Source organism: Buceros rhinoceros, unplaced genomic scaffold, assembly GCF_000710305.1.
Source record: "Buceros rhinoceros silvestris isolate BGI_N320 unplaced genomic scaffold, ASM71030v1 scaffold19279, whole genome shotgun sequence".
Classification (NCBI taxonomy): domain Eukaryota; kingdom Metazoa; phylum Chordata; class Aves; order Bucerotiformes; family Bucerotidae; genus Buceros; species Buceros rhinoceros.
Genome location: NW_010431314.1, coordinates 13,280 through 26,196, shown reverse-complemented (window position 1 = coordinate 26,196; position 12,917 = coordinate 13,280). Strand labels below are relative to the sequence as shown.

The 12,917-nt window shown below is 40.3% G+C and overlaps 1 protein-coding gene across 1 annotated transcript in view; it reads left to right on the top strand.

The window, feature by feature from the left end:
- Positions 1-9,281, top strand: part of LOC104499840 (disks large homolog 2-like) — a gene marked incomplete at its 5' end in the record, with an annotated part of 24,147 nt that extends 14,866 nt beyond the window's left edge. Inside the window, 4 exons of the mRNA XM_010143399.1 lie at positions 254-426; positions 1,103-1,212; positions 7,000-7,091; positions 8,132-9,281. Of these exons, the coding sequence (XP_010141701.1) occupies positions 254-426; positions 1,103-1,212; positions 7,000-7,091; positions 8,132-8,238 (482 nt within the window). The remainder of the gene's footprint in view (positions 1-253; positions 427-1,102; positions 1,213-6,999; positions 7,092-8,131) is intronic.
- Between the last annotated feature and the right edge of the window lie 3,636 nt (positions 9,282-12,917).

The window sequence follows — 12,917 nt, the reverse complement described above, 5'->3', positions numbered from 1 at the left end:
AAAAGAGTAATTCTGGTAAATCCTAATTTTATGTTTGGAGGTAAACACCAGAAGGTATTACTTTAAAAAGACAGCCTTGTTGTCATTACACGATTGAAAACAATATGCAGTAGCAAAAGATCTGCTCCCAGATGTGGAGCACCTCCACCTGCAGCAGACCCAGCATTGTCTGCTGAGCAAAGCTTAACTGCAGCATTTTTTGCATGAAATGTTTTTACAGACTTCTTGATCTTCTGTCTTTGGTTTCATGCAGATACCACACGGCCAAAGCGTGACTATGAAGTGGATGGGAGAGATTATCATTTTGTCATTTCAAGAGAACAAATGGAAAAAGATATCCAAGAGCACAAATTTATAGAAGCTGGGCAGTACAATGATAATTTATATGGAACTAGTGTCCAGTCTGTGAGATTCGTGGCAGAAAGGGTAGGTTGTCACTAGTTTTATTGACCATTCAACATGATCTGTTTGTATCTCAGACATGATTCCTCTGCCAAAAATACCAAATATCTGCAAAACAGCATCCTAATATTTACAGCCTTTATAATGACTTCACAAATGGAGTCTCTGACTTTGAATGACAACATCCTTGGCACTTTCCGTGCCTGGATGGAGTGCCATGGATTCACGAATGTAACACAGAGCCTCAAGTCTGCCCCAAAACAGCCTTTCCCCTTCCCTCTGTAAGACAGGTAAATAAACTTATCTCACTTTCACAGAGTGGAAAGAGCAAAGCACAGAGAGATTAAATGACTTGCCTCAGGTGACACGAGGAGTCTTTGACACAAACAAGGACTGAATTAACCAGTAAGAATGTAGACATCCTATTATTTTTATGAACTGATTTTCCTCAACTCTGAAGATAATCCTTCCCCGCAAAATTCATCCCAGTAAAAATAAAAAAACAACTTTGTTCTCACATCTCCACTGAAGATTTTATATTAGCACCAAAGCAAGGGAATGACTGCAGAGAAGCCCCGGGGTCCTCCCCCCTTGCAATGGCCCCGTTCTAGGGCACTGTATCGCAGAGTTGCTTCCCTTCTTTTGGCTGATCTGCAGCAAACTCTGCAAAAATAAACACTTCCTCATCTGTTTCCAACAGGGTAAGCACTGTATACTCGATGTGTCAGGAAATGCTATCAAACGACTACAAGTTGCACAACTCTATCCCATCGCTATCTTCATTAAGCCTAAATCATGGGAACCTCTGATGTAAGTATAAACCCCTTCAAGCCTTTTATTTTCAGGGTACAGTCTCGAGTGGCACAGCACAGGTCTTGCATCTACATTTTGCCTGTCCTCTAAAATTGGTAGCAACAGGATGAAGTGGGAATAGTGGAGACTTGCTCTCCCTGCCTGCCATCTGCTGCTCCCTGGCAACTTAAGGAATAAGCCGAAGCTGCCTTTGAATCTTTCACGCTGGGACATGTGAAGGACTGGCCCATGAAGGCCTCCCTGCCAGCTGTCAGTGTACTTGTTCCAACCTGTGCAGCAAGTTCACCAAGGACTCATGTGACTTGGCTTGTGCCATCCAGCCTTGGGTGCTCTTGGGTTCTAGAGTCTGTTCACAAGAGATGAAACAGAGGGTAAACCTGTGTCAGATTTGTGGAGTGTGCCTCTTCATGCACTGGAAGGTCTGTAAGAAAATAGGCAAGGATTCATGGGACTAGAGAGGGGCAAACATAACACTTACAGGAGGAAAGACAAGGTGCCAACTTCATGCTGTCACCAGGCAACCTAATTTCAATACTCAGAAAAACTCTGGGATACAGGGAACAGTTAAGCAACACAGGTATAATAACCGAGAGGATAAAAAGGTCCTAAGAGGCAGCCAACATATATGCATCAAGAGCAAATCAAATCAATCTTATTTCCTTCTTTCATGAGCTGGATAGAAATAATTGTATTGCATCTTGATTTTTATTCTGGCTCCATGGGACATTCTCAGTAGCAGCTTAGGGAAATATAATATTAATAATTAGGGAAATATAAGATTAGGGAAATATATCCTAAGGGAATCTAGAGAGCATGTGCACAACTAGTCAGTCATTGAAAATGGCACTGTTAAACTGGCAGGGTAACAGAAATCCCTCAAGTGTATTTCCTGAGCTCTGTCACTACTGGGGACAACTTGTTCGTGAATTACTCGAATGACAAACTGGGCAGTACTTTTGTAAAGTTTGTGAATAACTCAAAGTTGAGTGAGGTGGCAAGTTCTTTCGAGGGTAAGATTAAAACTCAATGTAAAATCAGTAAGATGAAATTCAGCACAGACAAAGGGGAGAAAATGAAATGCCCAAGTCCAAGCAGGGAATAATTAAGCTATAGCACTGCAGAAAAGTATCTGGTGGTTGGGATGGATCGCACAGGAATATAAATGGGTGGATAATGTGGTTGCAAAAAAGGAAACTGCCACTGTGGGCTGCATTAACGTCAGTGTTGTGTAAGGACACAGTAGACAGGTATTTTGGTTTGCTGGGTATGGATGAGGCCTCAGTTGAAGTGCTCACCTGCTTCTGGGTACCACTCTGGAAGTGGAGGAGGAACAAGGGTTACCTAGTGCCAAGAAGGCTGAGTAGGAAATATGGAAGTGATCTTCATACTGGTTAAAGCTCAAGATAAAATACACTGTGATCAATTGTTTTCCATGTACACCCATGCAAAGAAAGAACTCACCAGCTTAAATTGCTGTGATCAGGATGAAATTTTGAATTTGTGTCTTCTCCTCACCAAAGGCTCTGCAAACAGCAGGTGATGCCATAGGTATCTTCCTATATATATCTGTATCTGGTTGTGGTAATGGTGTGTCCACAAACATTGGGCCAAAGAGCTGGAGACTACTACGTGTCCCATCCAATCCCCAAAAGCACATCCTCCCTGGTCCTGCCTTTGGTAATAAGGTTTTTGCATGTCCAGCCACGTTCCAGGGAATGATGAACAGTATGCGGTGCTTGCCACAGCCCCATCGTAACCAAAGCCATCTTGGGTTGGATGACTTCTTGACATTTCTTCCAGCTGTAGAATTCAGTTATATTCTGATTATCTTGCTGTATAGAAGGGGAAGGATGGTCTGATACCCTGCATAATGCATAGTGATTGTTTTAAGGTAGATCCTAACCTGTTTTCCCATCCATAATATATTTCCATTATTTGTTTGATGCTGACATCACTGGAGTGATTAAAAAACCCAAACAAAACTGCTCCTTACTCTGAAAAATACTTTAGGCAGAACCAGAAGTGTGACAATGATATAAAGGTTTCGTTGATATGATGTAAGAACAGCAAACCCTTGAACGCAGTGACTGAAAAGTGTTATGAAGATGCAAAATATTATGACAATTATCCTGTTATTAAACCAAAGAAATGCTAATATTTCACTTAGGACGAAACAAGTTACACAGAGGTCACAGAATTTTCCTTACTGATATAAATCAAAAGTAAGTTGGTCTTCATTCTCCAAATCCACACCTGCCTCAGTGTTGACATTATGGCAGGGGCAAACAAAATGAAATCCATTCAGTGACTTTGAATTCCTTGTTCCGCAAATACCCTGTGGAAGACACTGTTAATTAGAAATCCAAACTGTCGTGGGACAAAGTCCTTACGTAGCAGTACTGGTTTGGGATTTTTTACAGTGATATGGCTTATATAAATAAACTATGTAAACACAATACAACTCCTGGGGGGAAGCAAAAGACAAAAATTTAATGAATTCAGGCATTCTAAATTATTTATCTTCTGCTCTCCACAAACAATGTTTTTATCTAGTTAATCTGTCTAATGTGTATTTATCTTATCAAACTGCACCCAAAATTAGTTTTTAATGAAATGAGAACTCTTTTAATATAAACAGTATCATTCTTGGTATCATTCTTTTTAAAGAATTGTCTTGAGAACAATGACATAATTCTGAGCCTCTTGCTTGTTAAAATCATTTCTTCTATTTAGTAATGTAGTTAAATCACTCTGGCTAAACAAGTCCATACTCTCACACAAGCGGTAGTGACTTGTAGGGTGTTTGTAGATGAATAACCATTTTCCCATAGACATTGTTATTTTAGTATTGAGAAGTTTAACATGGTAAACCAGTGCTTTATGGGAACAGAAAGAGGAAATTTTTATGACAATGTAACTGTTCACGCAGTCTTTTTTACGTATGTAACTACTACAACAGAAAAATAACAGGTTTATCTACCATAATATTACTCCTGTTCATACAAATGAGCTGAAAGTTAGTGTAACAGCAAAGCAAAACCATAAAAGACAAAAAAATGTTAATAATAAAGAGATGCAGAGAAACCAATTCCAAATGTTCAACTTGTCGCAAAATTATCACTTAAATTTGAAGGGTCTATTTCTCATTTGCACATAAGTTCCTTTGCACGCATCTGACAGCGAAGATAAGAGTGAAGGGAGCATAAATTAAGCTTGGACCTGCTTGAAAACTTGCATCCCTTGACACTTGGTTATCACTGATTCCCTGGAAATGCCCTCCTAACACTAATGACTACAGAGGTGCAAGACCATAAGGGACTATTGGGTGTAAAAGTAACCAGCTCCCACAGCCTGAGCTGGATGTCTCCTGATACTGCTTTCTTCAGTTAAATTGAGCCCTGACAATCAAATTGCAAACAATCTGTTCCCCCTTCCTTCCTTTCCCATCTCTACATGACTCCACCCCACAGGCTTAAACCCAGAGGGGTCCCTGTGGTAGCTCTCAATCATCTTCTCTCTCTATAAGGAGGATGGTGGTGGAATCATGGGGATGAGAGCTGGAAGTAACGAAGAGGTTGCCTAGGAGAGCTCTTCACTGGGAGGAAAACATGCCTGGAGGGACAGCTCTTGGCACATATTTTGAATTCACCAGCTGTGCAGTTAGGAAAGAAAAAAGCTAGGAAAGAAAAAAGCTAAGAAAGAAAAAAATAGAAGGACTGTTGTTTGACAGCACTTTTAATTCGTCATGAAAAATGGAGTCCTCCACATTCTCTATCCTCTCTTGTGAAGACATGAGGCATGAATATAAGTAGCATATTTTTATATGCCCTGCATATTTTTATATGCCCAAATCTATGCCCTGCATAAATAGTGCAAATTTTTGCTTATGTCAAAGTATTCATTATTTTAAATGATTGCTTATATTTTTATTTGTGTTTTCTCCTCTGCTGTTCAAGGATCTTGAGCAAGACTTCTCAGAAATTCACCAGAAATAGATCTGGAAGGAGGAGGATGTTGTTAGGGTATTGGTTGAGTGTTCTTAAGATGAGATAAAACATTAAGTTTGCAGAAGAAATTGCAATGCTGTGTCCCACTTCAAGACAGAGTTTTGGTTCAGTCACCTGAAGACACGTTCAAGCAGGCATAGCTGATGAGAAGCCCACTTGAACTCAGCTAGATAGCAATCCTTCCAATAAATAGAATCAGTAGTATTACAAATTTAATGTATGACACAGAGCAACCCAGATTGGCGTACATTAAACCTATTTCTATAACCCACAAAGAACTGGCATAAATTTTTAAAGAAATCTTTCTTATACTTCATTTCATAAACCTGCTTTCTGAATTGCCTTGGTACTTCCAGAGAGTTTTTTCTCCGCAGTGTTCCAAGCTATATGGACACATATATCAATAGAGCTTTAAGTCATTTCTAGAAACACCTTTTCGCATCCTGGACACCTTAGAGGGTGTTTTTCAGAAGCCACATAGGAATTAGCTATAGCAAGTTCATACTGTTGTGCACTTCATAGATCATTTTTTTATGCACCATCACACACACAATTTCCTACGTGCATCACCTATGTCCAACTGTATTCAGCCCATTACCACATAATCATATGATTCAGTGCAAGGCATAAAATCAGATTTATGTAGAACTCAAGATGCTTCCTTCTCCTGCTTTCCTAGTAGCCTCAGAAAATTTCCATTACGTTTTAAGAAAAATGAAACCATGCTGTCAAAAATGCCAGAACAAGCAAACTCTATTTGTTATTGCTAATTAATTTGGTTATCTGCAGGCATCTACGTGTAAGGCATTGAATGAATGTGAGCTTGATTCTTTGAAATTATATAGTGGTATTTAAAGCTGAGTGTGCATGGGCAAGATAACTCATTTCTTCAAGTCATTAAATAGCGCCTCTTGTCAAAACAGAAATGCTCCACCAAAGAACAAAACATCGGCAACAACAGAATGTTACTGACGCTGTCTATGTTTTTACATTTATGGGTACCCTGTATATTTTAGAATTTACAAGACACACTTGACTAGGAATCTCTAAGATCAATCAGAAAGGACTGGAACAGAGAACACAAATATCTCATCTTAGCTCTTCCTGCCAGATAGTTTGATTTCTCACAATTATCTGGAACTCCTGCCTGCACCTGAACCGTGAAGTGTCATTGGAAGACATGCTGGGTTCCTTCTGGGGCTTCCCTACAGAGATTACAATGATCTGGGATTCCTCCAGCAGAGTCAGGAGTCTCACTGTGCTGAATCCTGATTTTAATCATGATTTCACTTTCACAGCCTCAGCCAAAACACACCTTCCATTTCAGCAGTGTGGACAACGTCTTTCAGCTGAGACAGCCTGCTGTGGGCCTGGCAGGTAGGGAGGTTCCTGAAGGATCCTCAGCTCTGGAGGCAGGTGTGCTCCGAGTGCACAGACCTTGACACCTCCTGGCTCCCAGACATATCCATGGGCTCCTGATGCCACAAGACCATCTCAGTTAGCAGTTAACAGATTTGAACTTCATATTTTCTTTGAGAACATAGAGTAGTGAACCCAAAATAAAATTTTAATGAAGAAATGGAAAACAGTGGGGGAAAAGTCTGGGAATGTATGCTTTTACTATATAAAATGAAATTAAAATCCTGAAGTGATGGAAGAATTTCACTGCTTGATTCTGTACCAATTTCAGTCCGCCTGTGATTCAGTTGAATGTATCTTTTAGAAAGCTGTTCTAGCAAGAATCTAAACTTCTTGATGACTTTCTCTGTGTTTCTAGGGAAATGAATAAACGTCTTACAGAGGAGCAAGCAAAGAAAACCTATGATCGAGCAATTAAATTAGAACAAGAATTCGGAGAATATTTTACAGGTACATTTTTTATTAAAAAACATTTTTTCTCAAGGAATAGATTTTTTATTGCAAAACAACTGGATCAGCTCTGGCCTAGAGTGCATATCAGAATAGTGTGCCTACACTAAGGATTCCTGGCTTGGGACTATTTATTGTTTGCTTGAAACTCAAGAGCATCTGAGGTGTTCAACTCCTCAGAATTTCAATGCCCTGAGGGAATAGCTTTGCATTAATTTGATTTCCTCCTTGACCCAAAACTGCTTTTAATGAAGTCAGTAAAAATGTTGCATCATTGCATTTTTACAGAATTCCTCACTAGCTCAAGGTGAGAGTTCAAACTATAGCTCATGGGAGGGATAGACAAAGGCATCTTCTTCCTGACCAGAAAAAGAGCAAGATTTAAGACCTGCCCTGAGCTCCAGCATTTGCTTTGGGCAGGTTTCAGCAGTTCCCTACTCAGGAGGCTGGTGTTTGTGGGTAACACTCACAAGTCCCCAGTTGTTCCTCCACATGCTGACAGTATGCATAATCTAAACTGCAGTTTCAGATTTCTGCTGGGGGGACAAGGAATTTAAGAGCATAGACACTGTGCTTTGTGTTGCAGTTGCTTTATCTTCTGTAAGTTTGGGCCTGATTTAGTTAACTTTTGCAGCCAAGAGTGAGTTTACCGTAAGTAGGTCAGGAAAAGAAAAGGTTGTAAATCTGCTGCTTCTCACTGCTGAAGTAGCTTCTAAATCAAATGAAATGTAAAGCTTGACTTGCAACAGTGGGAACCTACCTTGCTGCTCTCCCCTAGGACAGAACTGCTAGTTCTCTAAAGTAACCGCGCTCAGTCTTCTCTCTACAAGCAGTGGGGGCTGTCTATCATGGGAAGGTGCCATTGGTTTGAACTTAGTTGCCCCCTCCAAGGGTATATGATTTTTCCATAACCCACATCACAGTGTTTTAGTATTCCTTCTCATTTCTTCAATACCTATGAGTACACTGAAAATCTGCTGACACTGAATGCTGTAGAATACATTGGTTAAAAGAAGTATTGATATGTTTTCTTACTGCAGCTATTGTCCAAGGAGATAGCTTAGAAGATATATATAATCAATGCAAACTTGTAATTGAAGAACAATCTGGGCCTTTCATCTGGATTCCTTCAAAGGAAAAATTATAAATTAGCCACTGCACCTCTGATTACGACGGGAGAATATTTAGAAGAAAACTATAATATACTATTTGGAGGCTTTCCTGTTTTTGTTGCATTTATGTTCTTTGCAGTCAATGTGAATTTTGATGAATGTACAACACAAAGTGTTTGAAGCCATGAAGGACACTGATGGGTCAAAGGGTAGGAACAAAAAGACTTCTACCATATAAAGTAAATTTGTTGTGTGCTCAGAGCACCAGTCATAGGTATAAACTTCTGACATGGAGACTCTCTGTCAAGGGGAGCTAGCCACCTCCTGTGCCCATGCAGACATTTTGATCGATTTCAATGGCTGAGCTCAGTGTGTTGATTGCTTTAAAGAGAAGTTCCCAGCTCTTGAACCTCATATAGGGCTTGATCCTGCAAGGCGCTCAGCACTTGACCCCAGTTCCTACATATGAGTAGCCCATTGACTTGGAGTCACTTGTGACCCTTCCCTATGCTGTTCAGTCCCATCAATTCCAGTAGGACTATTCATGTGCTCAAAGCTAAGCACGGGCTTAAGCGTTTTTCTATATCAGGACCACATGCACCTTGCAAAATCAAGCTCAGAGTACTTGGTCCACTTCCTACTGAAGTCACTGATAGGACACTCTTTGACTTAACTGGGAGGTGGGTCCTATTCTAAGCTTGTCATTGCACATTTGTAGTTGGTACACCTCGACTTTGGTAACTATGCACATCTCTTGATTTCTGAACCCAAGTCAAGCATTTCTTTTTTCCCCTTTGGAAACACTACCGCATCAGTAACTAATAACAATATACTTTATTTAAATGGAGTTTGGGGGTGGGAGAGGATGGAAGCATTTCACATCACACACACGTGCACACAAACATGTTCCCACGCGGACAAACATGTATGAGGATTCACAGCACCAATGTTGACAAGGAGGGATACAACTGGGAAAAGCTTTAAGATTTTTGATTGTCTATTTTATCATTTATATTGATAGAAGGCACTTAAAGATGGAATAATTTATAAAAATAAAAATATATTGATGTATAGAAACTAATTTCTATAGGTGAAAATGTTTTTGTGAGATATTTTGTAAAGATTAATTAATTGAAATATTAAATATTTACACCCTTGTGTGACTGTAAAATGTAAAGAGGACCATCAAGTTGCATTATCCCTTTTCCATAAGAGATTCTCTATTATTAATGACAACCAAGATCATTCCTTAAATTGTAGCTGTCAGCTTGTTTTTCTCTCTAATCCTCTCCCTTGCCTCTATTTAATCATGATGAACTCCTGTGGAAAGATCTCTTGGACTGCCCTGTAGGATCTTTTCTCAACACAAAGGGATAATGCATCTTTAAATTGAAATGGATGATTTTTCAGAAGCAAAATGTCAGTGCTTGAATGCGGTTAATAATTTTTTCTCTTGGAGGGAGTCACACTTCACCCCAAAATGTTTTATGATTCTACCTGTTTCTTTAAAGGAAATACCAAAAGCATTTGATCTTTCCTCTCTTTGTAGGCAGGCAGGTCACCAACAAACTTGTATCTTCATTCATTTCACAGTCAACAAGGGTCTTAAAAGCAAAAACTGAGGCAATGGACATTTGTGAGGGATTTGGGGAAAGTCTGTGGAATTGCAGTTTCAGGTGCACGGAAGGGGAGAAGGAGGTATTTTTTTCTTGTTTCACATTGCCCTTCCTTCTTATGCTGATGTCATTCCTCACTCTGACACACAAGGGGACAACCGCAAGAGATATTATGACTGTAAACTGAATTGCCTTTGCTGCTGCTGGACCAAGTTCTCTATAAAGCCGACACTCCTGCCTGCTGCGCCACAGGAGTCCAACGCTTATTAGCTGGTGGCTACAGTAACCCTAATGTTTAAGGACGTTTTAAGGGCAAATGCTAAATAGACTCCTCAGATACTTGTCTGTTTGAAGCTTACATTTCTACACCCTGTCAAGCTGACACGTCCATCCAGCCAACCTCCGCAGACAGCGTGACTAGCTGGATGTTTGCAATATAGCCACCAGCAGTGACAGGGTTAAAAATACGGGCATTTCAGTGGCCGTGAGGTGGCCTCTCGCTTACTGCCCTACTATGGTAACTTTGAGAAGTTCATACTTCTTTTACGCTATTTTTCTTGCCTGGCCAGCGCAGATTAACAAACAAGGGTTTCAGTTGAGTCTCCAAGAGAGCTTTGTAACCAGAAGGGCTAGAAACTTTTTCTACAAAACAGAAATGAACGAAAGCTTTGATTTTGGATAATTCTGCAGAAATCCACAGAGTGACCCCAGATCTTTGGAAGCCATGGATTTTTCCATGCTGGCAAAGTACTATTGCCCCAGGTTGGGAAACAGCCCACCAGACCTGAAAAAAATCAAGTATCCTAAAGCAGGAACTTCATTCGAATTTTCAGCTCTGTTTTTTAAGCAATCAGTCACATCTGCTTCTTTGTTTCTTAGTTCAGCATGCAGCCTTTTACAGTACTATCCTACTAGTAACTGTTTTGCTTTGTCATGTGCTGTGCTTTACGGTGAACAGTAACACTATGGCTGAGTACAATCAATTTTTCCATCAGTCCTTGGTTACTGTAGTAACATTATTTATTTTTCCCTGTCTGTTGTTCGTGCTTCCAGTTTAGAGTTGCCATTGCACTTCTTTTTTTTTTTTTAAATAAAACATATATTTAAAAACAAAGCATCAAGAGAAGCAGTGAGAGGTCTTATTTCCCTTACAACCTGTACTCCCATTTGTTTTGTGCGTTGACATTTTGCGTTTCATGTTTCAGCATCCTCAGAGCTGCAGTTCATTTTTGCATTGCAGCTGTTCAGCTCATACTGGGTGGTAGCAGGAGGAGGAAGAGAAACACAAGATTCATGCAAAATTACATCTGGTGCAAAAAGAAAAAGTCCAAACTCTCAACCCACAGCAATTGGCGCCTGAGACCATATTGGTTCTAACACGGCTTAGCGTAATCAGATTCCTTGTCTGTCCACGTAAAAGACTTGCAAGCATCTAAACATGAGACAAATGCAAATGCTGGACCCTTTAGGAAAAGTGCCAGATCACACCCCAGGTGCTATTTCTCATGTTCTGGCACAGTGTGTAGCACTGTAGGGTCTAAGCAGAACCAAAATTACCACAGCTTTTTGTCCACCCATGAACGATCACGACATCCTGCTAGCTTTGTGCAGATGTGCAATATTGTGACCTTTTTATTTTTCCTTGCCACAAAACATCTTCCACGCACTGACTCATTAAGAGCTTGCTAACAGGGCTCAGTGAAACAGCACTCTTTACTGGTCTTACAGCCTGACCATCAACCAGTGAAAGAGCCTCTTTCTTGCTGAATCCCCCCTTTCTACAGAGGTACCCTGTCCATGCTAGCGCTTTGTACTTTCTTTGGTAGTAAAGGCTGTTCCTAGATAATTATTCTGTGATGTAATTGTGTTTGTAGCTAGCATGGTTTGATGCTCCGGTGTGGATAGGGTCCCAGGAACCACCCTGTGCAAGTCAAACATAAGAAATCTCTCTGTTGCACTGAAATTTCAAACCCTCATCCCGGAGAGCAGTGTGGAACCTGAGCTAATAACCACTACGAGCCAGAGACAGTGTCCTAGCTGTACAATGTCTGCCTACCTATTTACATTAGGATTCTATGGAGAAATTGTCGGTGTAACACTTTCTCTGTTATTTGCTCATCAGCACTCAGCCAAATTGTATTTTTGGGGTTTGTTTTTATTTTCTTCTTTTCAAATTGTATCCCTGACCAGAAAATTCCGTGAGAGATACGAGGATATTTGTAGGAAAAAGTGTCAGTGAAAAAAAGTCTCAATCTTCTTTTCAAGCTGCAGATTTGAAGCCATAAGATCTGCTGTGTTCACAGAAAAGTGGGGGTTTATCCTTCACAGCTTTTTATCTTAACATTTTTTCTCTTCAACATTTTGTCTGCCATGTTACGCATGCAGTTCACTGTGCAACTGCATTCATGTGCTCAAGTCCATGCCTTGGTGGAATAAACGTATTTTCCCATTCCATTAAAAACCAGACATTTTGTCAATTAGCTTGGAAGTAAGAATGAGCTCATCATTATGTTAAAAAAAAAAAAAGGTTTCCATTCTAGGACACAAATCAGCATCGATATTAATGGAAAATAACATCTAAAATTTATTCAGCATATAAGGAGCCTAGATCCTCAGCTGGTGTAAATCACAGCCACTCCATTGATTTCCATGGTTTCCATCCCATTTACACCACCTGAAGTTACACATCCATCCTCCTCATTACACCAGTTTTTTAGGACTACTGTAAAACACCAAGGCCACATGATTAAACAGCAGCTCAGCACTTTCCATCATTATTTGCTGCTTATATTACTGTAGCATCCAGAGGGCCAAGTCATGGACCAAGTTCTATTTGAGGTAGGTGCTGGGAAACTGCTGAACAGAAAGACACCCCATGGGCCAAATGCTGTGGCTGGATTTTCAGAAGGCTTCAGCCCCACTGACATCTCACCAAGAGCAATAGGAACCACTGCCCCACTGGCCCTTTTGAGACTCTGTCTTTAAGGTGGGGAAAGAAAGCCGCTGTCCATCATTCCCCACACTGCTTAGCAGCTTATGCCATCTGGCCCTGACCTTCAGCACAGGCAACTTGCCCTGGTATAAAACAGCATTTTTGG